The 27586-nt window shown below is 38.7% G+C and overlaps 1 protein-coding gene across 7 annotated transcripts in view; it reads left to right on the top strand.

Annotated features, from left to right (window-relative positions):
* Positions 1-27586, top strand: part of eml5 (echinoderm microtubule associated protein like 5) — a 59555-nt gene that overhangs the window by 17938 nt on the left and 14031 nt on the right. For 5 of the 7 annotated variants that reach the window (XM_015386886.1, XM_015386884.1, XM_015386883.1 and 2 more), the window contains exons 4-25: positions 1181-1249; positions 7226-7411; positions 8544-8679; positions 8890-8913; positions 12381-12582; positions 14275-14412; positions 14527-14783; positions 14869-15081; positions 15169-15336; positions 16149-16255; positions 16338-16456; positions 16540-16726; positions 16872-16977; positions 18387-18480; positions 20827-20927; positions 21046-21239; positions 21405-21516; positions 21681-21808; positions 23048-23189; positions 23280-23432; positions 25251-25382; positions 25480-25568. In XM_015386886.1, coding sequence (XP_015242372.1) covers positions 1181-1249; positions 7226-7411; positions 8544-8679; positions 8890-8913; positions 12381-12582; positions 14275-14412; positions 14527-14783; positions 14869-15081; positions 15169-15336; positions 16149-16255; positions 16338-16456; positions 16540-16726; positions 16872-16977; positions 18387-18480; positions 20827-20927; positions 21046-21239; positions 21405-21516; positions 21681-21808; positions 23048-23189; positions 23280-23432; positions 25251-25382; positions 25480-25568 — 3057 coding nt within the window. The remainder of the gene's footprint in view (positions 1-1180; positions 1250-7225; positions 7412-8543; positions 8680-8889; positions 8914-12380; positions 12583-14274; positions 14413-14526; positions 14784-14868; positions 15082-15168; positions 15337-16148; positions 16256-16337; positions 16457-16539; positions 16727-16871; positions 16978-18386; positions 18481-20826; positions 20928-21045; positions 21240-21404; positions 21517-21680; positions 21809-23047; positions 23190-23279; positions 23433-25250; positions 25383-25479; positions 25569-27586) is intronic. The other 2 variants (XM_015386887.1, XM_015386885.1) reach the window with 1 other exon arrangement.

Here is a 27586-nt window from a genome sequence, read left to right as displayed (position 1 = left end):
ACTAGTCTATGTTAACAGCTGTGTATCTGCTATTATTAGGTTGCATACTGGCCTACATGCTTATAGTAGTTAGGATTATATGTTATGTCAACAGGAACTTTGCTGTTATTGGCAAAAATTCTAATATAAGTTAACATATTAATACATGCATATTGACTAGCACTGGTTTTCTTTAGCCTATTCTCTATGTTTAATGACAGTTTTTTTTTTTTTTTTTACTTTGGATGAAAAATCATTAGCCTTTATTGTTATTATGTAACCATAGGGAAATTATGCTGCGACACTGGCCAACTATGGTTAACAGTGAAAATAATATTTAAACATTAAAATATCATTATTTACATATTTTCATATATCATAAAATAATAATATAATAATATTGATATATTAATAATTATATAAAGCTGTAAGTTACATATTATGACCATTTAACAAGATATTTCTATAACTTTACAAGAGTTTTTACATAAATTTACAGTTAATTTCAACTCGTTCCTAAAGAGGAACGTTCAAGCACGTTCAATTGAGCTCCAAAATACTTTCGTTTTTCCAGTCAAATGAGATGGCAGGATGAAACATGCTTCTGGACAAAATAGTTTTTTATGCTTTTAAATAAAAAATTTCCCTCAGGGGACATTAAAATAAAGTTGATATTAAAGTTCAAAAGCTTTGTGACAATTAGCAACAATTCTAACTTTAGTAAATAAGTAAACATTAGCATCTTGGAAAGAACTTGAATGAAAGCTTAGACAGTGGTAAAATAAAAGCTGTTTTAATGTAATTTTTAACTGATATGTTTATCATAATGTTTTACATATTTATTCAAATAATAACATATACCAATATGTTAGTATCAGCTTTCTGGTTAATAATATTTATTTAGTCAATGATAATATATTCTACCATGCTCACAAAGGCATCTTTTATGCTATTATTCGCCATCATTCTATAAAATACAGTCGATCATTTAACATTTGCTAATATGCCATAGTAAGAATTAACATCTTATCAAGTTGGTTTCATTAGAAAAGTCTTTTACTTTAAAGAGTCAATGTAATCTTTTATTTTGAAAGTCCTAATTACTAACCTTGTGTATTGAAATGACTTCTTTTATGAAAAATCTACTGATTCAGTTTAATATTCCAGAAGTTTAAGGTCTTTCCTCTTTATTTTTTCGCAGATATTTGACATATCATGGGATCTGTACCAGCCAAACAAGCTTGTCAGCTGCGGTGTCAAACATATCAAGGTAAAGCCACTTTTATTTTACAAGCAGCTAATCTCAGTCTGAAAAATTCTGAGTGTCTCTGATTCTGTCATGTAAAGAAAAGAGCAGATTTTGACTGGGTTTAAAGAGACAGCTGACCATAAATCTTTGTTTCCTTCCCTGCTTTTTTCTGCTTTATCTCTTTAACAATATCAAGCGTTACTAAAATAGATCTATGCAAATCCATGCCCATGGTTATTAGGCACTTTACATAAGTAGGACAGGCACTGACTCAGAGTCTCTCCCCTCAAAATTGTAGTAATCTGCAGTGCAGAAGAAGAAAATGTTGCTTTTCATCAGAAACCATGACACTGCCACTCAGTCCTTTCAGATTTTTCCTTTCAGCTTTTGAAATCACTCCACTGCATGAGCCACAGATGCGCCCGTTTCCTTTCTGACCCAATCGCTATCACCTCTCTTCGCACAAAAGTGGTGTGCATAAATTTTCAATGGGTTAATGCAGAGTGTCTTCTCCAAGTCCACCCTAAGGATATGTAGTTCCCCGCTGTGAAGACCTTATTTTCTAAAATGCTGGGAAAAGAATAAATTCTGCTTGAACTGGAAACCCCCCCTGGCCCTAGTTTAAAATAAAGCATTACTGAATGGGTTTGATGCAGCCAGGTCAGATAACTGTATTTATCTTTTACTGGTGATTCCGTCATCCCAAACCAGCTAGACTTGCCTCTCCTCTCCTCTCGCAGTAGCCGTCTGCCTCCCCAGAACTTTTCCTTTACCCCCAATCAAGCAATCCCTGCTGAATCCTATAGCATCTACCCTTCTCCTCTTCCTCCCTCCCTTTCCCCTCTTCTGGTTTTCTGATGCCAAGGCAATCCACCAATTGTCCCACTTAATTCCCCAGGCTTCACCCTGTGGACCATGTGACATCTGCTCCCCTGTCCTGTGCTCGCTCAGCGATTATAGCACTCAGAGCATAGAGAAGATTTAGACCCGGTAATCCACTCACTATGGAGCTGAGGAAAACACAACCTCGGTGGCGAGGACACTGTCTGCCTCCCTCTGTTGCTTTTTTTTATTTAGATTTCTTCAGGAAATATTGCAGTCAGTTTGCTCCTCTGATGCAGCACATCAATCACTCATGTAAATCACATCTGGTCCCTTTTTCTGCTTTTGACTGACTGATTATTTCAAATACTTAATGGAAAAAAAGACCCCCTTTTCCCTCTTTGTTTTTCTGTCATCTTTCCTTTTCTTTGATCTCTCCTGTTACATAAAACCTATTGCAGTGACCTCCCAATACCCATCTTATGCATTGCTGCGGATGCAAAGACATTCTGCTTTATAAGAGGGTTTTATATTTAATATTGTAGTGGGAAAAAAGTATTCAACTACTCACCCCAGTTAAATAAACGAGATTGGAGGCTTTTTCACTCAGTCGGCACTTTATTTTTATTTCTTTGCAAAGAGAGAACAGTTCATCATACAGCCCTGGTAATCAGCCCTGTTCCGCCTCGGCAGCGTTCGTTCCCCCTTACTTACAATAATGGAAAGTTGTCAGGGTCAAAACAAATTACAGACACTTTGGTTAAACAGTAACATGTTATGAATCAAACTTAAAGAATCTGGTTTGCTATGGGAAGAAGGTAGGTCTTTTCTAAAAACACCCTTACACAGGGGAATTGTGTGGCCTTGCAGGTGAAAAAGACTGAGTGCAAACTTTTATATTGAGTAAATAGGATAAATTTATATATGAAATAAGAGAAACTAAATTTTCCAACCACAAGTATCCTGTGTTTAAATGCCAACCAATGACTGCATACATTTTTCCTATGCATATGAGGGTTCACTGCCAATTCGCCTTTTACAGTCCAAAAGATTTGCATGTTTGGCTGATTAGTCTGCGAATGGTGTTTGTTTTTGCCCTGCTTGACTGGCAATGTGTCTGACTGCTAGGGATATGCATTCTCCTTCCTGTACAAAAAAACAATTAGGAAGCCAATTAAGTCTATTTGAAATGATTATTATCTAGATATGCAACCATCCATGGACCAGACATCAGAATGATCTAGTTTTCCTTTAATCAGATCTGATTGTTGATCAGCATGTCATGAAATTTTATTTTCCCTTTTTACTAAAAGCTTTAAGACAAGCACACTCTTTGAATCAAAGGGATCTACTTTGTGATTTTTAAATTTAGTTATTAAAACCACATAGAGGATAGCGGCATACCTTTTGACCCAGAGGGCTTTTATTTTGTTGTTTAGATGAAATAATTCTGCAATAAAAAAAAGGCCAAGGTGGACATCTATGTGATTGCTCTTTTCCCTGCAGATAAAACATAAACATACAGCTCCAGATGTTGTATTTATGTGATGTAGTTTAACTGTGACATTTGTATAAATAAACCAAATCAGCTTTATTTCCACTTGTGACAGAATTCTATCCAACAACAGGAAATACAGAACATGATCTGAATCACTCCACAATTGTTTATAAATAACTTTTTTTTTAATCGCCATTGCTTAGTTACCACTATTAAGGTATACTAAAGATTTTGAATATTATGGTTTAAAAGTGGGCTGCTCAGTGGGTAGCACTGATGCCTTGCAGCAAGAAAGTTCCGGGTTTGATTCCCAGCAAGGGGTCTTTCTGCATGGAGATTGCATGTTCTCCCTGAGCCTGCGTGGGTCCTCCCCAGGTACTCCAGCTTCCTCCCACAGTCCAAAAACATGACTGTTATTTAGCTTCTTAAAATTCTCCTTAGGTGTGAGTGTGTGTGAATGGTTATTTGTCCTGTTTTTCTCTGCGTTGCCTTGTACATCCTTGACAGGTCGCCAATGAATACATTGGCGACCTGTCAAGGATGTACCTCTCCTCTTGCAGGTAGACAGCTGGAGATAGGCACCAGCACCCCTAGCAACCACAGCAGGGATGAAGCGTGACGGAAAATGGATAGTTTAAAAACTGCTAAAATGTTCTGTCACAATACTTACTTCATATTTCTTAAGTAAGCTAGAGTGCCTGTGTCCCCTGCCCCCTTTTTGCTACACTCTGCCAGTCAGCTTGATAAAAGAAATTGCTCCCTTTCTTTTACTGACTTATGAGAAAATTTTTGTATTATTTTTCTGGTTGTAAAAACATGGATATTCATGGTATGGAAAAATTATTATTGTCATGCCTGTTGCTGGGGGCTGGTTGCTACTATGAAAAGTGCTTAGAAATATACTTACTCAGTTGGTATCTGCTACCGCACAATTGAGGTGAAACTCTGACTTTGAACCTGAGTTAGAAATCAAAGAAATTAATTTGATGGTCCATACAAATACATGTTATGTTCCTCTGTGAATTGAAATTGCCAGTGCATATTGGTTTAAGGTGTAAATACAAAATATGCTGTATCAGTTAATGGCTTTTAAGAAAACATGTTTTTTTTTCCTGTTGTGTTTGTTGCATTCTCCTGCTTCCTGCCCCAGAATCCATCATAAACCCCCTCCAGCTTCCAGTCTTCCTTCAGTAATTTGGGGGTGAAGGGATTAGGCAGTTCCTGTGTCTCGCTGCCTTATCAGTTGAAGGCAGAGATGACTGTACAGTCAAACCTCCTCCATCCCTACTGCTCCCATGTGCACCACAATCCAGCTCATGACCCTTTTCAATCTGCATCTCCATCCTCCCTGATAACACACACCAAAACCATCTCTCCCACTTAACCTTCAGCTCTGACCCCAACATTCATGTTTCTGTTATTAATACTTTTCCTGAAACCTTTTATAGGATGCCTGGATGCCTCCTCTCCTGTCAGTGTGTGTACCAGGCAGGGTTGAATCTAAGCCTGTGATTCCTGTCTCTGATAATCGATCCATCCTGTTTTCGCTCACCAGCTTTATCAGTAGAAAAAAACAGGTGTTATTGAGGGCGTTGATGGCCCGGTGCTGTCATTGAGCTCATTTGCTTCCTTTTGATCACCCCTTTCCAGTCAATACACGATCGCTCTTGAGCTGTAAAAAAATAAAAAACCAGCTTAACTCACCTAAATCACTGAGTAATATAATAAATCTGGAATCAACCAACTGTTGCTGTAAACGGAGTAAATGTTCCTCCAGATAAACCAGTGAAGGCTGTCAGAGGAGTGATGAGAGTGCAGTGGTTTAATGTGCCAGCAGCTTTGTTTCTGTATTCGAGACGTCTTCCCTCGACTTCATCCGTCTGATCTCATCCCCAAGCAGACAGGGCGTCTCTTTTTCCTTCTTCCCTCCTGCGTTGGATGGATTCAGCCTTCAGATGAGGCCGTGCTCATGCATCCCAATGATGCTGTTCATAAATAATGAGCCTGTGTGGACATGTCTGTGTCTGTGCATGCTGATCAGGTGGTTGCAGAAGTGGGAAAAACTACAAGTGTCATATTAAGAGAAAGGAGATATTTTAATTGTACTAAACCTTACTGTCCCCAAGGGGTTTGTGGGTTGTTTGGACAGTCAGTGGATTTGAAAAATCTGAACTTCATATTAAATACCAAGATTTGTGATGGAACCGAATTTACTTTATCAAAAATTTTTGATCTTTTTTTCAGCTTAATGTAGTTTAATGTGTTTTTGTAAAGCCAGCATTCACAGAACCAATCCAGGTCTAAGCTTTGGCTGGTCCATTCAAAAACTTCCTTCTACTGAGATTATTATTTTGTTTATTTGGTGTGTTCCTAATAAAAACTAAGTTACTATTCATTTTTAGGTTTCCAAAAGAAGCCTGTAGGTTTTTAGCCACATTGATCAGAATTAATGACTGGTTATAATTCTGTTTTTGACAAATGCTGCTTGCTCTAGTTGAGAGAAAACAAAAAACATCCCCAGGGCATGATACAGCCTCCACCGTGGTTTACTGAGGGTATGATGTTCCTCCAATAATGTGCAGAGTGGTTCTTGTGTCAAACATCTTTTGGGATCAGGGCTAAAAAGGGTTAAACATTTGGTGTCATTATACCATAGCATAATTTTTTATGCAACAAAGTATGTATTATAAAAATAAAAAAAAACACCTGGTAAAGCCTCAGCTGCGCCTCCTCCAAAGCCCAGGTAAAAGGTATTCCATTTTTTTTATTTTGTTAGGCAGGAAGGATCTTCTATGGCGGTCTGTCTTGCACCACTACTGGAGAAGCCATTGACTGAAGACACTGTTGTTGTTTATAAAATCTTCTGAAGAGGGTGATCACTGTTGTCCATAATGTTCTTCACTTTGAGAAAAATATATATATTAGTATGTTATGTGCTTTGCTTATTTTTTTTGCAAAAATACATCTCATGCTAAAAGATAAAACAAAAAAATATCTGGAAAGTTCCCATTTGTACAGGGGAACTTTTTGCTGTTTCTTCAGTTTTTGATGTAGGTTTGCACAAACTTAGATGTGGATTTCAAATGCGGATGGTATGGAATGCGCTAACGGAATATTATTTAAGGGATATAAATACCTAAATGATCTTGCTTATATATACCTCTCTTGTTTACTTAAATTTTTATCTTCAGGCCATTTGTCCCAAAAACAAGAGACTTTGGTCTGATTTAATGTTTTCTGTTTCTGCTCCCATATTTTTAAGCAGGTCTAATTGTTAATCAGATGTCATTGCTACATGTTTTTCAAACTCTTTAAGAAATTCTGTTTTTAAATAGCATTTTCCCAAGTGTGATTTGCTTTTTTTTTATTGTCTTTGTTTGAAGTCAGTGTTTTTTAAATTTTATTTTAGTTTCATGTTTTGGTTTAAACTTCTTTTATCAATCTTACTTTTGTGCAGCCCTTTGATTAAACTCTGAGTTTTTTTTTAAATGTGCTTTGTGAATTAACCAGATTTCAGCACACAAACTGAAGGATTGTTATTGCACCCCTGACGTATTTGGTTGGTTTTCGATTAAATTGTAAGCAATACATTTTGCATTACAGTAAAGGTGGAAATGTTTTGCAGATATTAATTTGTATAATGTTTGACTGTCTGTTTTGTTTTTTGTTTTCTTCAGTTTTGGGGGTTATGTGGTAATGCTCTCACACCCAAACGTGGTGTTTTTGGCAAAACGGGGGATCTCCAAACCATCCTCTGCCTCGCCTGCGCCAAAGACGAAGTCACGTATTCAGGGGCCTTGAATGGGGACATCTACGTCTGGAAAGGCATCAATCTGATGAGGACAATACAAGGAGCTCACGGGGTATGTTAAAACGTACAGAAGTGAAAAAATACATTAATAAAAGGTAGAAATGTAAATATAGCTTTTTTATCATATATTTTCATCCGACAACCCAGAAGACATCACACTTTGATACCATGTAGAGTAGAGTTTCAATGGTTTTACTTGAATCCTTTTCCACACCTATGTGATGACATGAGTGAATGCTCCTCTGTCTCTGCATACTCCTCACCTGGTCGGCGCCACACACAGTGGATACAATCTGAAGCAAATAAGTTTACCCTGATCGCATGAGGCCATGGTTCTAGTAATCCATGCAGCTTGCAGCGTTTGGTCCGAGCTCAGACTGGCTGACTCTGCACCTCTGCAGAACTACTTGGTCTATCTTTTAAATCACAGCCTCTGGATATGACACTAAGCATTGGCACTCTTATACCTCCATTAAGGAGGTATGTTGACCATCCATCTGCCAGTATGAGACAGTGGAATTGCAATAACACTAAATTTAACACATCGGTTCCCCATTCACACCTTAGACCTTAACACCAGCAAATCATAACCCCCCATATAGATAAAAGCAAATTTACTTTGTCATACAAGCTGCACACTGAGTATGTTACATGGTATCGGAGTGACATATACAGATGGATATAGAAAAATGTTGCAACATAAGGATTGCAGTTAAACATATCAAGTGAACCAGTTAAAAGCTGGAGCCATGCATGCTTGCTTCATTTGATTCTGCTCAGAGGAGGAGGATCAGCTTTTTGCTCCACAGGATTAAATGATATCTATGGGATCAACAGCTGGATGGGAGGGGGGGTAGGTAAATGGGGGGGAGGGGATAATAACTACAGTACATCGTCATTTCTGCTGTCTGTATTTCTGTGTTTCTTACTACAGCTTCAGCAAAAGGGTCTGCTAATGCTCAGGGCTTTAGCCGAAAGAAAAGACTATTATTAGTACTTAGAGTGGAACATGAAAAAAAAAGCAATTGAAGTAAAATCTCCTGCTCCTGTGAGGCCAAAGTTGCATGTTTGCAATTTTTAAAGGATTTTTTAGCAAATGACTGGGCATAGCTGGGACTGGTTGTGTCGTCCCCCCTGTCTGCTGTGCAGATCCTCACTGACAGCCTGTCATTTTTCTTCCGCAGTCAGGGATTTTCAGCATGAATGCCTGCGAAGAGGGCTTCGCTACAGGGGGACGGGACGGCTGCGTCCGGCTATGGGATCTCAATTTCAAACCAATTACTGTCATCGATCTCAGGGAAACAGACCAAGGATATAAAGGTGATGTCAAACCGCCTACCTATTTTTGTTTAATGAGGGTGCAGAAGAGCAGCAAAACAAACTGTGTTCTCTGAGGCGCTGAAATAATCCCATAAATCTACGTACAAACACTGTTGGATGTCAATAAAAAAGTCTTTCCCAATTTCTGTTTGGTTTACTAACCATTATCCTTCTTGTTTCTGTTTCTCCTTTACTTAATGGACGTAACAGTAGCTAGAGGTGAAAATAGTCGAGGTGGGTAACATTACGGAGGGTGGAGATTAATTCCCATTTCAGTCTGTTTGTAGCAGTCTCCATTGTTACTCAGCTCTATCTGGTTGTAAGAAGGTCTGTGGCAGTTTATTTCCACTCTGTACCATTCCCATCATCATTTAACGTTGTGTGGAAAAGGTGAAATCTTAAAAGGAAAGAAAAATCTGTATTCATTTGGTGTTTCAATAAATCCACTAAAGTGAAAAGAGCAGAAAAGACCAAATCAAACTAAGGCAGCTCTAGCTTTAACAGTACCTCTCAAAGTATTCATACCTTTATTTTTATTCACATTCTGTTACATAATAACATCCAAACATTAATGCATTTTGCTGGGATTTAATGTGATATATCATTACAAGGTTGTGCATAGCTGTGATGTATGATGAAGTATGTTATTTTTCTTTTTAAGTTGTTTGCATGTAAAGTCTGAGTTTCTGACCCCTTTACGCTGATATTTCTAAAATAAAAAATAAGTAGCTGCAAAGCAGCCAGTGGGCTACACTGAAGCATTTGCTGAAGTAAGGTTATCTGTTAGTTTTAAACGACACAGAGCTGGCCTTTGGGTAATAGTGGCAATAATAAAAAATAATAAGATCTCTTTACAGTTTGCCACAAGCAATGTTGGGGAAAGAGAAAATGTGTTAAATGAGATATTCTGGTCATATGAAACCAAATCAGCACCTTTTGGCATAAATACAAAACTCTATGTCATCAAATAATGGCGGGTTAAATTGTGTGAGCAAAACGAAAAAAGAAAGAATACAGAGATTATAGGTGCTAACCCTACGCTGTGCAGACTCCCTTTAAAAGAGCAAGTTGCTGGTATTACTAAAGGTCTGAGAGTGGCTGTTAAAGATAAATAAACTTATAACCAAATGATAATGATTATTAAAAAAAGAAATAACGATACAACCCTTATTAGCATTATTTACAGTGCACTTAAGATAAGAATCTCAAAGTGCTACAAACAAAGGTAAAGGAAGGATAAAAAAGATGAAAATAACAAAATTTAAATATAAACCATCAATCATAAAACCTCCATCACCACCATAACAGTTCCCTCTATCAGAAAAAGCCACAGTAAAATTCATGCTCCTAACAGCTGGATTTACCTCCACCAACTCGTCACAGCAACAGCTTGACCCATCATACTTCAAACTAAGGTAGACTCATAATAATTTAATGAGATATCAACTGCTCCTGTTAATCTCTCGATCCACATGTGGATTTGTGTGCTGTCTGCTGTGAAGCGGGTGCTGTGCCGGTCCGTTGAGCCAAAAGGCAAAGCTCTGGATTTACCAGTCGATCTATGTTCCTTCCCTCATCTACGAGATCCCGCATACAAGCGGCCGAAATGAGCTTTCCCTTAGAGTGTCTGAGCTCTGCCTTAGAGATAGAGGAGCTCAGTCATCAGGGGAGTACTCAGAGTAGAGCCGCTGCTCCTCAACGTCGAGAACAGCCAGAGGCTCAGGCATCTATTTAGGATGCCTCCTGGACGCCTCCCTGGTGAGGTGCTTCTGGCACGTTCCAGCGTGAGGAGACCCAGGGAGAGACCCATGACACGCTAGAGGGACAATGTTTCTCGGCTGGTCTGGAAACACCTTGGGATTCCCCTGGAGGAGCAGACCCAAGTGGCTGGGGAGAGGGGCAAACTCAACAAACTCTATTAATCTCTTAGCAACTTGTATAAAGATCTGCTCTGTCAATACAAACACAAAGTTTGCACATGTGTTAACCCTCTCAGGCTGAAATTAAGTTGGTACCTGTTTGGGCACACGTTGCGAATCCACAACATTGAAATCGAGATACCTCTGGTAAAAAACCCAGAGGAGATAAAATCTACTAATTGGCATGTGTCATATCTATACACATTCATGATTCATCTTGAACATTGATTTCAAAATAATGGAAATTGGTAGTGATACTTACATGAAACTGGTGCTTAGAAAATCTGTTTCAGTGACACCAAGGACTCAGCCATGTTAAAAAGTGAGTCAGCAGTGATATCTGGTGAGCTGGAGAAAAACTGTTTGCTGCAAATCCACAACTAAGTCCTTCTGTTGTACTTCTGAGTAACAAAAGCTCTTAAAATACGGATGTGGAGTAATTAGCTAAGTGGCATTTAGCTGTTGCAAATCTGCAACATCTGCCTGGAGAAGGTTAATACACACAAAGCATTTGAAGAACAGGCCCTTACACCCTAATATGTCATCACTACAGCGAAGCATGGTAAAGGGAGTATTATACTCAGAGGTAAAGGAAGGCTGCTCAGAACTAATGGAAGAGTTCTGGATACTAGAGCAGAGCTTCACCTTCCAGCAAAGGGACAAAATCCAAACATACAGACAGAGCTACAATGCTTATTAATAAGTTACACTATAAAAAAAATGTTGCTCCATTCATTTAAATGAATTGCTTCAAATAATCGAATCACTTAAGTTGAAACTATTTATTTTTACCAATTGAAGCAATTCATTTAAGCTGGAGTTGTATCTTTTTTTCAGAGTGTGGAACTGCACAATGAAAAAAATCATTAAGAATTCCCAGAAAGATTTCAAACTGGTGGTAGAAGCAATTATTGGCTTGTTTAACCCCACAAATTAATTTCCTAACCTCTAAGATCTTCCTATGGTGAAATTGCAAAAATCTTTATTAAATTTAAAATATAGGTTAAACAAGGAGACAACAATTTCATTGCATTTGTACAGTTTGAAAAGGATTTTCTAACTGCTGACAACTGCTGAGAAGTTCAGACTATCAAAATGAGCTAACCTTAAGTTACCTTTGTCTGCTAATGAAACCAAAGAGGAATAGAACATAAAAGAAATAATCTTTTTATGTCCGTCAGTGGGCAAATTCAGCAAAAGAATTTACTGAACTTAAATTGAGCTCTGGGGGACAGCATATTTGGCAGCAAGAGTTTTACCACTACACTATCAGGTTAGATCTATCACAATAATCTTCCAGATGCCTTTTTTAATAAAAGGGCTTTTCAAAACACCTGGTTTCATTTGCATTACTGCATGAATTCATAAATAAACAATGCAAATCCGGTAATGTTTTCATCCTGTTCTAATTGAGTGTTTAAGGTTACTGTAATCTTGTTATATGTCCTGCATGATAGGTAAAAATAAAACATCTTCAAACAACCAAAACATTTTGCACAGACCTGTATGTGAGCAGCACATGCATCATGCATTAGACAGCAGCTTTATTACTCAGATTAAGTTACACACCAGCCTGACAACTTGTTTCATCACCCTATAGAAATCTCCATCCTAGCCTGCAGGAGGCTATTATCACGTCCTGTCTTTATAACAGCTTTTGTGCTTCTTTTAATGGCAGTAAAAGCAGCACATCTGTCTCTCCCTCCCATGCTTGCTGTTATTCTTGTTTCTTCTGTTTTCACAGTTTGCCTGAACCACTGTGTGTGTGAATATTTTGGATAGGGCTGTCTGTGCGCAGCGTGTGCTGGCGTGGAGATCACATCCTAGTGGGGACGCAGGACAGTGAGATCTTTGAAGTGGTGGTTCACGACCGCAACAAGCCCTTCCTCATCATGCAGGGTCACTGTGAGGGTGAGCTGTGGGCGCTGGCCGTGCACCCCACCAAGCCTCTGGCCATGACAGGAAGTGACGACCGCTCAGTCAGGTAAAACTGCTCCTATATTTGCTTTATTTTGTAACATCAAAAAAAAAATCTGAATTGATATATTCTCTGACTCTCTTAGGGTATTTAAGACTTTATAACCTGTTTTCATTTAACCAGCTATTATTTCTTGAGATTACAAATCTCTTTTACCAGAGAGACCTGGGCAAACCTAATAACCACATACCAATAATTACATATCAAAACCACCTATATATGCTATATAGATAGTACAAAGAAAAACACAATCAAACAGCCATGTATATAGAATAGAACTAAAATACCACATAAAGGTATATTGAAGGATTTTCACAAATTTTTTAAAAGACCCGCCCTCTCCACTTAAAAAAAAAAATGCACATGCACAACCCTGTACCCGCTCCCGAGAGGAAATGCCTATTAAAGGCATGCGAGAGCATGCAGGAGCCCATTTCTCCTTGTGCATGCTCTCTTTAAAAGTTGCTGTTCTTATAGCTCATACAAGCTTACTGTGTCCGAACGTCCGCCCTAACCCAAAAATCCCTCAATCACTATATAGAGCGTGGACGATATATTGGACTTTATAGTGAACTCAGTTAACTGACCGTTCAGACAGATGATCAGTGGTTTTGCTCTATGTTGTTAACGTAACTCCTGCTCCACTGTGATGTGCCTGCGCCATCTTTATGTCAGGTAGCGACAGCCTATGATGACGGCAGGCAGCTGTGACAGCAAATCCTATAATGCTTTGCAGAGAGAGCTCTCCGCGCAAAGCATTCTGGGATATATCTGCCTCTTCTGAGGCCTTTCTTTTCTTCTCATACACTTAGTCGACACTTTTTCTCTTACGACCCCCTGACATTTTCAAAGAACCGTGGTGAGAAATGTGAGCTTCAATGACTGTCTGAAACCGTAGCTCACCACAGATATATGCCTGAAAGTGCGCATGTTCAGAAAACTATGGCTATCTAGGGACAAGCATGTAAGACGGCCTTACGTCAGCATATCTCCAGAATGTAATTTCTATAAAGGCATAAAAAAACAGATGAAGAGTGGCCTTAACAGACAAATGACCAACAGGAAGTTTCTAAAAATAAGAGACAAGAAATGGGGGGGATAAACTCAAGATAGCTTTAAAAATAAAAAAGATTCAAGTGGTAAAACGTTGGGGTGCACAGGGCAGTCCGACCAACACTCGTATACAGAAAAAACTGGTGAGTTAGAGCTTCTTGACCAGGGATGAAACATAACGCTTCATGATGTACAGTATCTAACCCATGCAACCAGTTTCATTTGACTTGGCTACCTTTTAACTAGGTTTAAGTACATTTATGGAATTGATTTTAAGATTATTAACTTAGTAGAGTTAAACCATTTTTTAAACTTCTAGGTATTTCTTCATTTCACAATCTATTTTTTTTTATTTAACATTGGAGCTGTGAATTATAACAGAGTGAACAGTCTGGCTGAATAAACAGTACAATAGCTAGTGTAACCCCAAAAAGAAAATTGTAGTTCTTTGTTTGTTTTTTTGGTGTTCTGATTGACATATCAGACAGAAATGTACATCTCGTTAAAAATAATATTTTTGTAGCTTCTTTGATGTGACTCAGGACTAGAGATTCGCTTCACTTTTACTCTTCTGTCTGGGTCCAGCTGATTGTGTCTGGCTGAGTAATTTCACTCCTATTTATTCCCACCTTTCTGTTTCTGAAGGATATGGAGCCTCATAGATCATGCATTGATTGCTCGATGTAACATGGAGGAGCCAATCCGCTGTGCAGCTGTGAGCACTGATGGAATACACATTGCATTGGGAATGAAGGATGGCTCATTCACCGTTCTTCGAGTCAGGTTGGTCCCACAAAGGACAAAAAATACATTTTGCTTCTTAATCCTCTGTAAATGTGTAGCTATGTTATTTATTTTTCATTTAAGCTCTTTATCTACTTAATTCCTTTTTCTTAGGGACATGACAGAAGTGGTACACGTCAAGGACCGGAAGGAGGCTATTCATGAGCTGAAGTACTCCCCTGATGGGGCTCACTTGGCTGTCGGCTCTAATGAGAACACAGTGGACATCTATGGAGTGGTTCAGAGGTACAAGAAAGTGGGCGAGTGCATTTCCTCTAACAGCTTCATCACACACATGGACTGGTCTACAGACAGCAAATACCTGCAGACGAATGACGGCAGCGGCAGACGGCTCTTCTACAGGATGCCAAGTTAGTCCACAGCCATGAACTCGCATTTTTCTTAGACGTTTTATTGACATAGCTGTTTTTGTGAGATAAAGTGTCTTCTGTTGAGGTGGGAAAGAGGTGACCAACAAGGAGGAGCTGAAGCTGGTACAGTGGGCTTCATGGACCTGTGTTTTGGGGCCTGAGGTCAATGGAATATGGCCCAAATACTCCGATATCAATGACATCAACTCTGTTGATGCCAATTTTAACAACCAAGTGTTAGTAACTGCAGACGACTATGGATTGGTTAAGTTGATGCGATACCCATGCATAAGAAAGGGTAAGAATTATATAAACATATATATATTCCTCTTTGATTATATTTCTGTCAAACTCTGCTAACGTGTCTTTTTTCTTTGGAGTTTAGGTGCCAAATTCAAAAAGTATTTAGGTCACTCAGCCCACATAACTAATGTCAGATGGTCACATGACTACCAGTGGGTCGTAACGATTGGTGGGGCCGACCACTCAGTGTTCCAGTGGAAGTTTATCCCTGAAAGAAAGTCGAAAGAGGCTCTTCATATCGCACCCCAAGGTGAAATTAGACTGCCACCGTTTTCAGTGATCAGATTTTAAAGCAATGATGATGTAAATAAACCAATGCAAAATTGATCAATAAAGTGGTGTTAAAATTTATTTCATAATCGTTTACTTTTTTTTTTTCTGATAGTGAATTCTTCTTCTATGGAAGAGGATTAGGGCCACTAAAAAAAAAAAAAAAAAAAAAAGTTAACTGATTTTTAAGTTTTATTTCAGTGTAATATTGGAAAAAAGTCAGAGTTATGACTTTAATCTCAGGATTTTGACTTTAATCTTTAGAGATTAAAAATGTTTTCAACTACCTGACAGATTACTCCCTATAGTTTATTTTTTAACAAACTGTCATTTTTTTTTCAAAGTGCACCAAAGGAACATCCGTCGCATTAATTAAGACCAATCCAATAAAAGCCAATGGAGCTTGAAAGTATAATTGCTTTGTCATTCTCAAGTCATATTTTTCCTTAAAGGAGGGTGTAGCTGTGCTCTATGGAATTACACCACATACTAACTGCCTTTCCTTTTAATTTTCCTAATGGATCTTGTGAATAGTCGCCCTAAGCTGCCAGCTTTGGCAAGGATTCGCTGTGCTGCATCGGCGTTTTTATACATTTTGTCTCCAGCGTTTGTCACCATGAAGCATGACAGCCTAATATATATGAGATGTTGTGGTGTTATCACATGATCGAGCTGCACTGCGAGGGAAACTGGCTGTTGTTTGTATTAGATGGTTTTTCTAATGAGGCAGGGTAGTCGATTTGTTTTTTTTTCCTCTGAGGCTTTTATGTAAACTTGTTTTCTCTTCTGCAGAGACCTTGGCGGATTCTAACAGCGAAGAATCCGACTCTGATCAGTCAGATGTGCCTGAAATGGACTCGGAAATTGAGCAAGAGACACAGCTCACATATCGGCGGCAGGTTTGTCATAGCTTTAAACACAGTTTGCAAAAATCAGGTTCTTTTATTAGCAGCTTTAAACATATATTTTAATCGCATTCAGGTATATAAAGAAGATCTACCTCAGCTTAAAGAGCAGTGCAAAGAAAAACATCGAACAACAGCAATGAAGAAAAGAGAACGAGCACCAGGGAATGGTATCAAGCTGCACTTCATACATGGGTAAAAATGAAATTAATCTTTTACATCCGAGCTGCATCCGTTTTTTTATCACAAACATCAGTCCTTATATGGTTTCATTATAGCTACAGGGGCTACGATTGCAGAAGCAACCTTTTCTACACCCAAACTGGGGAGATTGTCTACCATGTAGCTGCTGTAGGAGTTGTGTACAACAGGCAACAAAACACACAACGATTCTACATGGGCCATGATGATGATATCCTTTGTCTGGCTATCCACCCTTTGAAAGACTATGTAGCAACAGGACAGGTAAATACCAGAACGTAAGGCTTTTTGGTAAAAAAAAAAAAAAAGAAGCAAATTTTAGGTGATTCTATTCCCCTATAACCTTAATCTCTAATTTGCACCTGCTTTTATTAATTAGATTCTTTGATTTTTTTTTTTTTTTATCCAGGTTGGCAGAGATTCCTCAGTCCACATCTGGGACACAGACACATTAAAACCCATGTCTGTGTTGAAGGGTTTTCACCAGCTAGGTGTGTGCGCCCTCGACTTCTCAGGTAATGATCAATTATTCAAGATGGAATATACACTTTACCTTGTTAAAGTATTAAAATAAAAAGAAAAAAAAAAAGGATTTCTTAATTTTTTATTTTAAATTTCAAAAAATCTTCATGTACTTTATTGAAAACTAGATGGAAAGACCAACGTATGGTGGATGGCGTACATTTACATTTAAACCTCTTTTATTCTGAAACCTGGAAATAAAATCTGTTGCAACAAACAAATATTTGCAAAAAAAAAAACAACAACTAATGATTAAAAAATTGTGTAGAAGTGTCATCGCATTTCAGTACAAAAACAGCTGTTTTGTTTATAAACTGAGGTTTACTCATCAAATAGACTAAAGAAAAACACTGAAAGGTATAAAGTAATTGGCAGGTCTCACTCCTGTTTGGCTATACAACAAAAGCCAGGGGTTTAAAGATCTCATAGGACAATTAATAAGCTGACATTTGGATACGAAGAGTGAAAGACAACTGCAGTCCTACCTTTATTTTGCCGCCCACATCACTGACAGACCAGGGAAGGTGGGCATTAATCAGAGAAGCAGCCAAGAAGCCTCCAGTAACTCTGGAGGAGAACCTGTCAATAAGGCAGCTAATGTATTAGTTTTGCACCCTTACAAATCTGAGCTATATAGAAGATTGGCAGAAAGAAAGGCATTGCTGGAAAAAAAGAAAAAGAAAACAAAAAGTAATGAAAAAATGCAATCGAAGGTTTGATAGAATAGTATAGTGATGAATCATGCTGCCAAATATTCTGAGCACCAGGGTTCAATTTAAGTTCAGTAAAATCTTTTTATTTTCATTTCCCACTGACATACACAAAAATATTTCTTTTATACACTATATATCTTTTTTAGTAGACAAAGATAACTTATTTTTAGTTAAGTTCTATTTGTCTGATCTGACTAGAGATGCCATAAGCTTGTCTCTTTTCTAACTGGTTTCAGAGGGAAGAGAATAAAAATTCTGCAATGAATTTTAAAATGAATATGGATTTTTGCATTTTCATTCATCTTAGTACTAACATGAGAGATGTTAAAACTTTTGTAAAGCAGGCTACACACACACACATATTCTGATTTTTCAAGCTAGAAAAAACCTTGTAAGGAATTGAACTGATCAATTCACAAGGCTAATAATTCAGAAACAACACTGAAAAATCTATTTCTGCTTTCTTCTAGTCACGGTTGTCTTAGCAGCATTAAGGTAGAGCTCCTCATCTCTCTGTCTTTAATTAGGCCCAGATAGACGAGTGGCAGAGATCACTGAACCGCCTGCTGCAGATCAAACTGCTGGAGGGCTTTTATGTTGCTAATGAGAACTAAACTTCAGTACAGCAAAGTGGGGACTGGTTTTCTTATCATCAATGTGCTAAAGGGATTTTTTTTTTTCTTCCACAGCGGATGGTAAACGTCTGGCCTCGGTCGGCCTGGATGACAATCACACCATCGTGCTGTGGGACTGGAGGAAAGGGGAGAAGCTCTCTGCCATGCGGTTAGTTTAATACAGCTACATCACATGGCTGAAGCTGCAGCCTGGTCCGACTGTACACCTTTAAAGATTTAACCAGCCTCTCTGTTAATTCAGCTGAGTGGGACTTACTTAAATATGGACATTTATAGATGAGGCTAAATTGGAGCCACTTTGCAGCTGAAAGCTGATTAAAAGGAGATGATAGAAAGGAAATGGCTCTCTATATTACGAGGTTCCTTAAGTGTAATACTAAACTCTGCTGCATGGTTACAGCAGGAGTTTGCTGCAGGGGCTTTGCTTTGGATCCATAATAAAAATAAAGTGCAAGTAAGCAAATCATGTAGATCTTTACTGTGAAAAGAGATGACGGTGTCCTTTTTGAAAATGGGTTCAAAATGAAATAGATAAAAAGTTCAAAGGAAAAAAACAACATCTTTACTTTGCTTTTTGTCAAGTTCAAGCCCCACTCCCACAGACTGCCACTCTGGGTCCCTGAGCAAGAGCCTGAACCCCATTCTGCTCCCTGGGTGCCACACAAAGGCAGCCCACTGCTCCCTAAAGGGATGAGTTAAATGCAGAGAGTGAAGTTTGTTGCTTTGTACTGTGACAGTGTAGTGACAATAAAGTTGAATTCTATTCTCTATTCTAGTTCAGATCATCAAACAAATTTTGATATCAGGCAGGTATAATTGGAAAAGTAAATTGGAAAGTAAATATGTTGTTTTCATGTAGTTTCATTTATTAAAGAACTTTGTAAATCAACTTTCACATAAGAGCTGAATGAAGATTAAACAGTGATTAGATGATTAAATTGGAATAATTTAATTGAGGCAAAAAAAAGCCTCAATTTAATTATTCCAATTTAGATTTTCATACATATTAAATCAAGAAATCACATAAATACAGTGTGTCTGACAAAATGAATGCCTTAAAATATTATATAGTTAAATATTATCTTCTGATCTGAAAAAATTTAAAATCTAAATCCTGTAAGCCACATGGAGAGCCACAATCCACCGGCGGGGAATACATGGGAGAGTGGTGAACCTTCCTAGTCAGGGAAAGGGGGCCATCCAGGAGGGTGAAAATGAACTCAGGACATCTAATCAGCCTGAGGCATATTTTGCCTCAGTTATGTTAAAGGATTAGGATCCAATAAAAAAGACAGAAAGAGGAAATCAACTAGTTGATCCACAAGACCTTCGGTGATCATCAAGTCTGTTTAGTCACAGTTTAATATCCTTCTGGTATTAAAATATGTTTCATGATTAGAAACATTTAAGTGAAGCTAAGTTAATAGAATTAATCGAAGAGGAATCATAAAGTCCTTAAATTCATGTTTTCATGGTAAATCAGTTATTGTGATTATTCCATGTTATGTTAACCCTCAATATAAACAACACCAAACACCAAAATTTGGCTAATTGGATTATTTCACCAGCCTTGCATTATAAATTTCTATAAAGCTTAACGTGTCCAATTATCTTACAACTTTCTATTTGAATGCAAAAGTTGCAAATCCCAGAGGCTACAATCGAAGCAACTGACCTGTAAAGCTGCCAAAATATCTATTCATTATGAACAGGTGTTTTATTGTTGCTGAGTCATTCCATTGAAATCCACCCCTCCTGGCCGTTTTAGAGCAAGTACGATGCAGGTTGCTCCCAAGGCTCTTAATGTACCTCAGGGACAGCTTGGAGCAGCACTAATCTCCTTTGCAGACCCCTGTTGTGCAGTGCAGTGACTCGCACAGAGGGAGATGGAGCCTGACAGAGCCAGCTTGTACAGCATCACTGTCTCCTCTTTAGCTGGGAAAAGAGGGGGATGGATAAGACAAGGAGGCTGCAGGGGAAGGTGGTTTAACAAATACATAATAGACTAGGATGGAAACTTTGAAGCAACTAACAGGGAACTAACAGGCGGAGCTAAACATAAATCCTGAGCAGAAATCCTGTTAGAGGCTGCAAGCGATTTGAGACTGGGATGGAGATTGAAATCTGAATAAAAAGCTGTGAGAAGATTTGGAAAACTGATGTTTACCTATAATTTCCACCAAATCTGACAGGTTTTGCAAAGATAAACAAGCAAATTACCAGTCTGTACATGCACTAGCATAGTAGGGGCTCTATTTACCGGTAAAGAAGAAGGGGCTACAACTCTTGGACTCATGACTGTGCACCTCTTTATTATTTTTTTCCCTGAAACCTGGGAAAATTTAGGAAAAATTCATAGAGCAGAAATAATTTGAAGACCACTGAACAGTTGTGTATGTTAAGGAAGGAGAAGCGCTTAAACAAAATGTACCACTGTGGGACTAACGTTGAAGGTGCTATTTTAATGCTTTGTTATTTGCATCTTCTCTTTCAGAGGAAGCAAGGACAAGATATTTGTTGTCAAAATAAATCCCTACCTACCTGACAAGCTCATCACTGCTGGTGTGAAACACATGAAGTTTTGGCATAAAGCTGGTAAAGATGACATTTTTTTTTAACGACGTTCATAGAATTAGACTCTAACAAGCAGAAACTCTGTCTCTGCTCTGACACATTTCAGAGGCAGTTCACCGTTTGTCTGGCTCTCTTTCAGGTGGTGGACTAATTGGACGCAAGGGGAACATGGGGAAGACGGAGACGATGATGTGTGCAGTGTACGGTTGGTCGGAGGAGATGGTGTTCTCAGGAACATGTGGGGGGGACATTTGCATCTGGAGAGACATGTTCCTTATGAAGACTGTCAAAGCTCACGATGGTCCTGTTTTTAGCATGCATGCTCTTGAAAAAGTGAGTTACAGAGCCAAAGGAATGTGTTTTATTTTCATTTGATTTAAAGACTCAGTCTGTTTAGCTTTCTACTTTTATTGTGTGGAGAAAATTGTTATATTATGCTCTGACGGTGGGATGTGAAAACGGACTGTATTACAGCACTGTGACATTTTTTCCCTGTAGGGCTTTGTGACCGGTGGAAAGGATGGTATAGTAGCTCTGTGGGATGACACTTTCGAGAGATGCCTGAAGACCTATGCTATAAAGAGAGCAGTCCTAGCTCCAGGCTCCAAAGGTAAAAAGGTCATCCTGTTCCCAATTATCCATCACCATTCATCCTCTCCATTTACATTATACAACCATCAAATGAAAATGCATTAAAAATATACAAGATTTTTTTTTTACAAATAAAGCCGCTCTGCTTCAAGACTTTATTCTGAAATTCCTCCCCCTCTGCAGGGCTCCTTTTAGAGGACAACCCCTCCATACGTGCCATATCTCTCGGCCACGGCCACATCCTTGTTGGGACCAAGAACGGCGAGATCTTGGAGGTGGACAAGAGTGGCCCCATCACTCTCCTGGTCCAGGTGGGGATAACAAAAAATACACAATGCAGTATGAAAAAGTAATCACACCCTTTCAACTATTTCACATTTTGTCACATTACATTCAGTGTAATTATTAGGATTTTGTGTTGTAACAAGCCCTAATGCAAATTGCGATGTGTGGTTTAAAAACGGACTCATCCTGAAAATGCCTCATATAGAAACACGGTGGTGGAGGCATCATGCTGTGGGACCGCCTTTCTTCAACACAAACAAGAAAGCTGTTATGCAAACGAAGAGTCTGATTAAAGTGTAAAAAATATAGTTTATGGAAGCAGTTCATTCAATCAGGCTGAGATTAAACAACTTGGCAAAAGTGTTGTGGCTGTGTGTGCAGTAAAATCTGATTATTGATTCACACACACTTCTGATTATTTTTTTAATGTTTTATTTTAATTTTCATATTATTACAACCTTTCCACATTCTCTAACATAATCCTAACAAAAAACAGTTTGTGGCTGAAATGTGACAAACGGGGAAAGGTTTAAGTGATGTAAATGCCTTTTGCAAGGCCCTGCAGAGCATTACTGGAGCTTACAGGCTTGGAACTTTTAAGTGAACCAGAAGCTGATTGTTCAAATATTCTTGCTCTGTGTTGTTTTATGAATCAATAACAGCATTTTGACAGTACTTTGTCAAAACAGATAAATATTAAATCATATATGCAATCTGCACTTAACCAAAGAATAAATACATACAATAATAATAAGTAAATACATTTTTTTGTGTTATCACATAATTTATCCTTGGTGTTAAGGCACATTTTTTTAAGCTTTTCAGGTGTATAACAATAGTGAAACATTAATGAGATTAATGGGCAGTACTTATAAATTATGATGAATTAGTGTCAATCAATAAAGAAATTGTTAATTTAGTTTAGTGGTTCTGAAGTTTCCTTGAATTTCACTTGATTGTGGACAAGAACAAATGGTATTGGCCTGTTGATGCGCATTTTAACAGCCAGGATCAATTCCTGTGAGACAAGAAACAAAATTTGCCCTTGAATCTGGTTTCTAGGTAACAGGCGAGCCAGGGCAGCTATGTTAGTGGAATCAGAATATGAGTGATAGACCTTGATAATGCAGTGAAGACAGTATAGTAAGTTAAAGGTTATATTGGCATAGTGGGCGGAAGATCACTGCTTCTAGCCTCTAAAAACCCTGGTATCCCTCTTCATGTGTTCTTAGATTAAATATGTACACTCTGGGATGTATCTGCAGGGTCATATGGAGGGCGAGGTGTGGGGCCTGGCCACTCACCCCCACCTCCCACTCTGTGCCACCGTCAGCGATGACAAAACCCTGCGCATATGGGACCTCTCACCCAGCCACTGCATGCTGGCTGTGCGCAAACTCAGGAAAGGTTTGTCACATTTGAAAATCACCAAAGGATGACTGCATTTTCCTGTCAGACGGTGTGCTGGTTTCAACAGACAACTTCTCTCCTCCACAGGCGGCCGCTGCTGCTGCTTCTCCCCGGATGGGAAAGCTTTAGCGGTGGGCCTGAACGACGGCAGTTTCCTCATTGTAAATGCAGACACCCTGGAAGACCTGGTGTCCTTCCACCACCGCAAGGACATCATCTCCGATATCAGATTCTCTCCAGGTTGGCGGCTCACCTACGCATTCCTTTACCAGCCGATAAAACTCCTCCGGATGTAAATAGACCTCTTAAATCTCCATGCCCTTCAGAGCAGCTAGGTGTACGCCATGTAGGAGGTTGTGCTGAATATCAGCAGGTATACATGTTTTTTTTCCCCCCTCCCACTGTGAGTCGGGGGGAGAGAACTGCTGCAGGCCTGACCCAAATTAATAGCTTTCTGTAACAAGGCCAGACAGAGAAGCAGCGAGAGGGGAATGAGAAACAGTGGGGGACGACAAAGTGAGAGCTGGAAACTAAACTCTCTTTCGTCTGCACACTTAATCTTCAAAGGGATACTGTTTCTTCACAACATCCATGGATTTCTTTTAGTATCAACGAAGGTTTCAGGATACAAAACAGGCTGTTGCTGTTAAACGATCACTGTTTCTGCTCAACACACAGCTGAGAACCCAATGCTGAAACTTGACCAAGAGTGGATCACATTTTAATCTCTTTATACTTAAGCTTTATAGTTACAGTAGATCTTATAGATTTATATAAAGGGTAACAAATACCATTAATATTATTTTGTTCTTTGATGGTCTTTTTTGGCTGATTTTCCATGGTAGAATAGTTATAGAACTTTAATGAAACAAAAAACAAATTGTTTTCCAATATATCCCTTATTAATTCCCAATGTCGTTTCCCTTATTTGATTATGTTTCTAACCAACACCATCTAGCTTGATGGACACTTTCAGCTACTGACTTGATCAAACCAAATACCTTCTGAGAATAGGTTTCGGTAAAACTTTCTTTTACAGTATATCAATAATATAATAATAATAGGGTAATGACATAGCAAGTGACACTAAATTACTTCGTAACAAGAAAAACTTAATTTAGTAAATGACCCAAAAATTTAGGTATATAATTGCAAAATAATTATCTGCATGTAATTATTCCAATTATATGTTACTAAGTCACAATGGACACATTTGGTGGGTAATTACCATTAGGTTACTACAAAATGGTTTCTATTTTTGGCCACCACCTACCAAAAGATTATGAAGTAAATTGTAACTTATGATCAGGTAAATAAAGCATTATAAAACTGAACTCAAGATACATAGAAAAAGGGTTTAGTTAAGAAGATTGGCTTGTTGTCTTCTAGGTTCGGTTTTCTGTTACATGTCAGGTAATACACTGCATTTTACTAGATAACTAACTCATTCATTTACTGCTGTTGGTACAATGACTGAGTTACCTGGTAATAGTACTTACCAAAATTTTCTATTAAGTTTTTCTTGTTACCTAGTAATATAGTGTAACTTGCTATGTTATTACCATGTTATTACATGCTTATCGATATACTGTGAAAAAAAAAAGAAAAAGTAGTCAGACAAGACAACAAATACAGATTTAGAACAGGAATTTTGTTTATCGGAGTTGATGTGTCTCATGCAAGAAGCGTTTTACATACAAGTTTGATCCTAAATCTTGATTCGGAGTAAATCAGAGTTTCTGGAATTACTCTGACCTGAACCTTAGTGAAAATGTATGGATTATGCTTAAAGGGCAGCTCAGTGCAATTAAACCAACCAGTTTAAATGAGCGCCACCAATTCTGACAAAAAGGATGGTTATTTTTGTCCAAACTGAATGAGAATAATTTATAAAAATCAAATAAAACCTCAAACTATAGCGACTTACATGACAGTCCATACTGTATGCAGACTGGTTTACCCTTAAGTAAAAACATGGTAGGAATTTTTGAAATTCTTATGGAAAATCTTGGCTGAAGGCTCATTTACAGCTTTTGTTGTTATCTTTTGTTGGCTTAGGAGTCGGAAAGTACCTTGCAGTCGCCTCAGGAGACAGCTTTGTTGATATTTACAATGTAATGAGCAGCAAACGGGTTGGAGTGTGCAAAGGATGCCTCAGTTACATCACCCACCTGGACTGGGACAAAAGAGGTGAACAGGGCCCCTGAAGCACTGTTTTTATTGCATTTTGCTTTTGAGAAACAGTTGTGAATAATCTAAAAATGTCTCTGGACTCTTTTATTCACAGGAAAACTACTCCAGGTCAACACGTCGGCTAAAGAGCTGTTCTTTTTCGAAGCTCCTCGTGGCAAAAGACAGACCATCCCTGCTTCCGAGGTAAGCAGGGAGGGAGGAGGATATACGGAGGAGCAGTCGTGTCTCTGGCGCCTCCAGCCCGCTTTTTCCCCCTCGGGATCAGACGAGACTCGGCGAAGGGCACTGAAGCATTAACACGGCCCATTTTTCACCAGTATCGTTCTAATTTAGGCCAGGGAAGTGGGATAGTGTTGGTGGTCTTGAGATAATCCGTCGTGACATTTAGGCACCTGCGAGGCGCACAGCGGAAGGGGAGCATTTACAAAATAAGTGTCGTAGATGATAGATGCGTTAGGTCGAGAATGACACATCCACCTGAGGCATCTTCTCCTCATATTCATTACGTTAGTCTCCTGTAGAATTGATCAAATGAGCTTCACAAGTCCCTTTTTTCCATTTATGCTTCAGATAAGCACATATTTTCACATAATCTGGTAAAATGAATTTAGATTCCATCTGGTTATACTAGTTTAAAAACACTCTGTTGTATTTCCAAGTGCTTTGATTTCTTACATTAATTTCCCAAATCTCTCTATCTAATTCTTTTATGGGGTCTTTTTTACCAGTAGCAAAAAAAAATCTTTCTTAGGGATAATCTGGCACCCATTTTTATTTAACCTTTAATTTTACTTTGATTCCCTGGAGTTAAAACCTTGATTTAAGCTTCCCATTGAGCCCTGTTCAGTGTGTTGTCTGAAAATGGAGCAAATTAGGAACAACTTAAAAGCTACTAGGACATCTCCATCCACTTAAGCCCCATTTACACTACCTGTTTGAAACCATGCGGAGATCGGTCCGAGCCTGGTAACCAAGATAACTGTTGAGTGTTAATAGCACGCATAACTGAACCGGACCGTGCCAGACCCAACCGAACCACGCTAAACTGGTACTAGTTCATCAGTAGGTCTTGACGAGGGTCAGGAGTGCCTCGTTGCTCAGATCAGTTGCTCAGACCGCATCATCTCCTTACATTCAGCCTCGGTAATCATGAAATTTCAGACATTCATAAAAATAATAATACTAATAATACATTTTATTTAACAGAGCCTTTCTGGACACTCAAGGTCGCTTCACAGAGGATAAAAATGAAAATAAAAAAATACAAATACAGGAACATAAAAACAGTTATTGGGAAGGACAAGAGCAGTGTATTTACAAATAAGTGAGCTGGAATAGATGGGTTTGAGTCTGGTTTTGAATAAGGGGAGATAGTCAATACTGCGGAGGTCAGGAGGGAGTGAGTTCCAGAGCATGGTGACAAGTCGAGCTGGGGGTACACTGAGGTGGATGGAGGAGGAGGATCTAAGGGAGCGGGAGGAGGTGGCAATGTGAAGGAGGTCTGACAGATATGGAGGAGCAAGGTTATGGCTTTGAAAGTATATAGAAGGATTTTAAATTGTATTCTGAACTGAAATGGGAGCCAATGAAGTTGGTGAAGGACAGGGGAAATATGATGAAAAGAGGGGGTTCTGGTGATGACACGAGCTGCTGAGTTCTGAAGAAGTTGGAGTTTATGGAGGGATTTATGAGGGAGGCCGAAAAGAAGAGAATTACAATAATCAAGATGGGAGGTGATGAGGCTGTGGATAAGGACAGAGGCAGCGTGAGTGGTGAGAGAGGAACTGAGATGGTTAATGTTACGAAGGTGGAAGTAGTAAATACTAGTAAATACTAGCTTCCCTACCTTGCCACAAGATTTCCAGTGATAATTCTGCTTAGCAGTGTGATGAACCTCAACGTCTGTTGTTGTTTCCTACGTCTGTAAGCCCTGATTAGACTGCTGTTGTATCAACTTCCCAAAAGCCGTCTGATTCTCTCCCTCTACTCTGATCTGAACCATCTATTAAGGAAAAATGTGTAAAAATGTTTGTCATTCCACAAAGAGGTAGTACATTTGAAAACAAATCCATGCCAGACTTTATTTCTCCTTACCAAATCTAGAAAACTGATCTAGAAAAGTGGATATATTGTATGAAACAGTTATATTATTAGTGTCAGCTCGGCGTAGGTGGGCAGAGAGGTACCTTGCTGTTAGTCTG

The sequence above is a fragment of the Cyprinodon variegatus genome, unplaced genomic scaffold (assembly GCF_000732505.1).
Source record: "Cyprinodon variegatus isolate N-32 unplaced genomic scaffold, C_variegatus-1.0 Scaffold379, whole genome shotgun sequence".
Classification (NCBI taxonomy): domain Eukaryota; kingdom Metazoa; phylum Chordata; class Actinopteri; order Cyprinodontiformes; family Cyprinodontidae; genus Cyprinodon; species Cyprinodon variegatus.
Note: the sequence above shows the minus strand (reverse complement) of the source record. Positions and strands in the feature narration are given on the sequence as shown.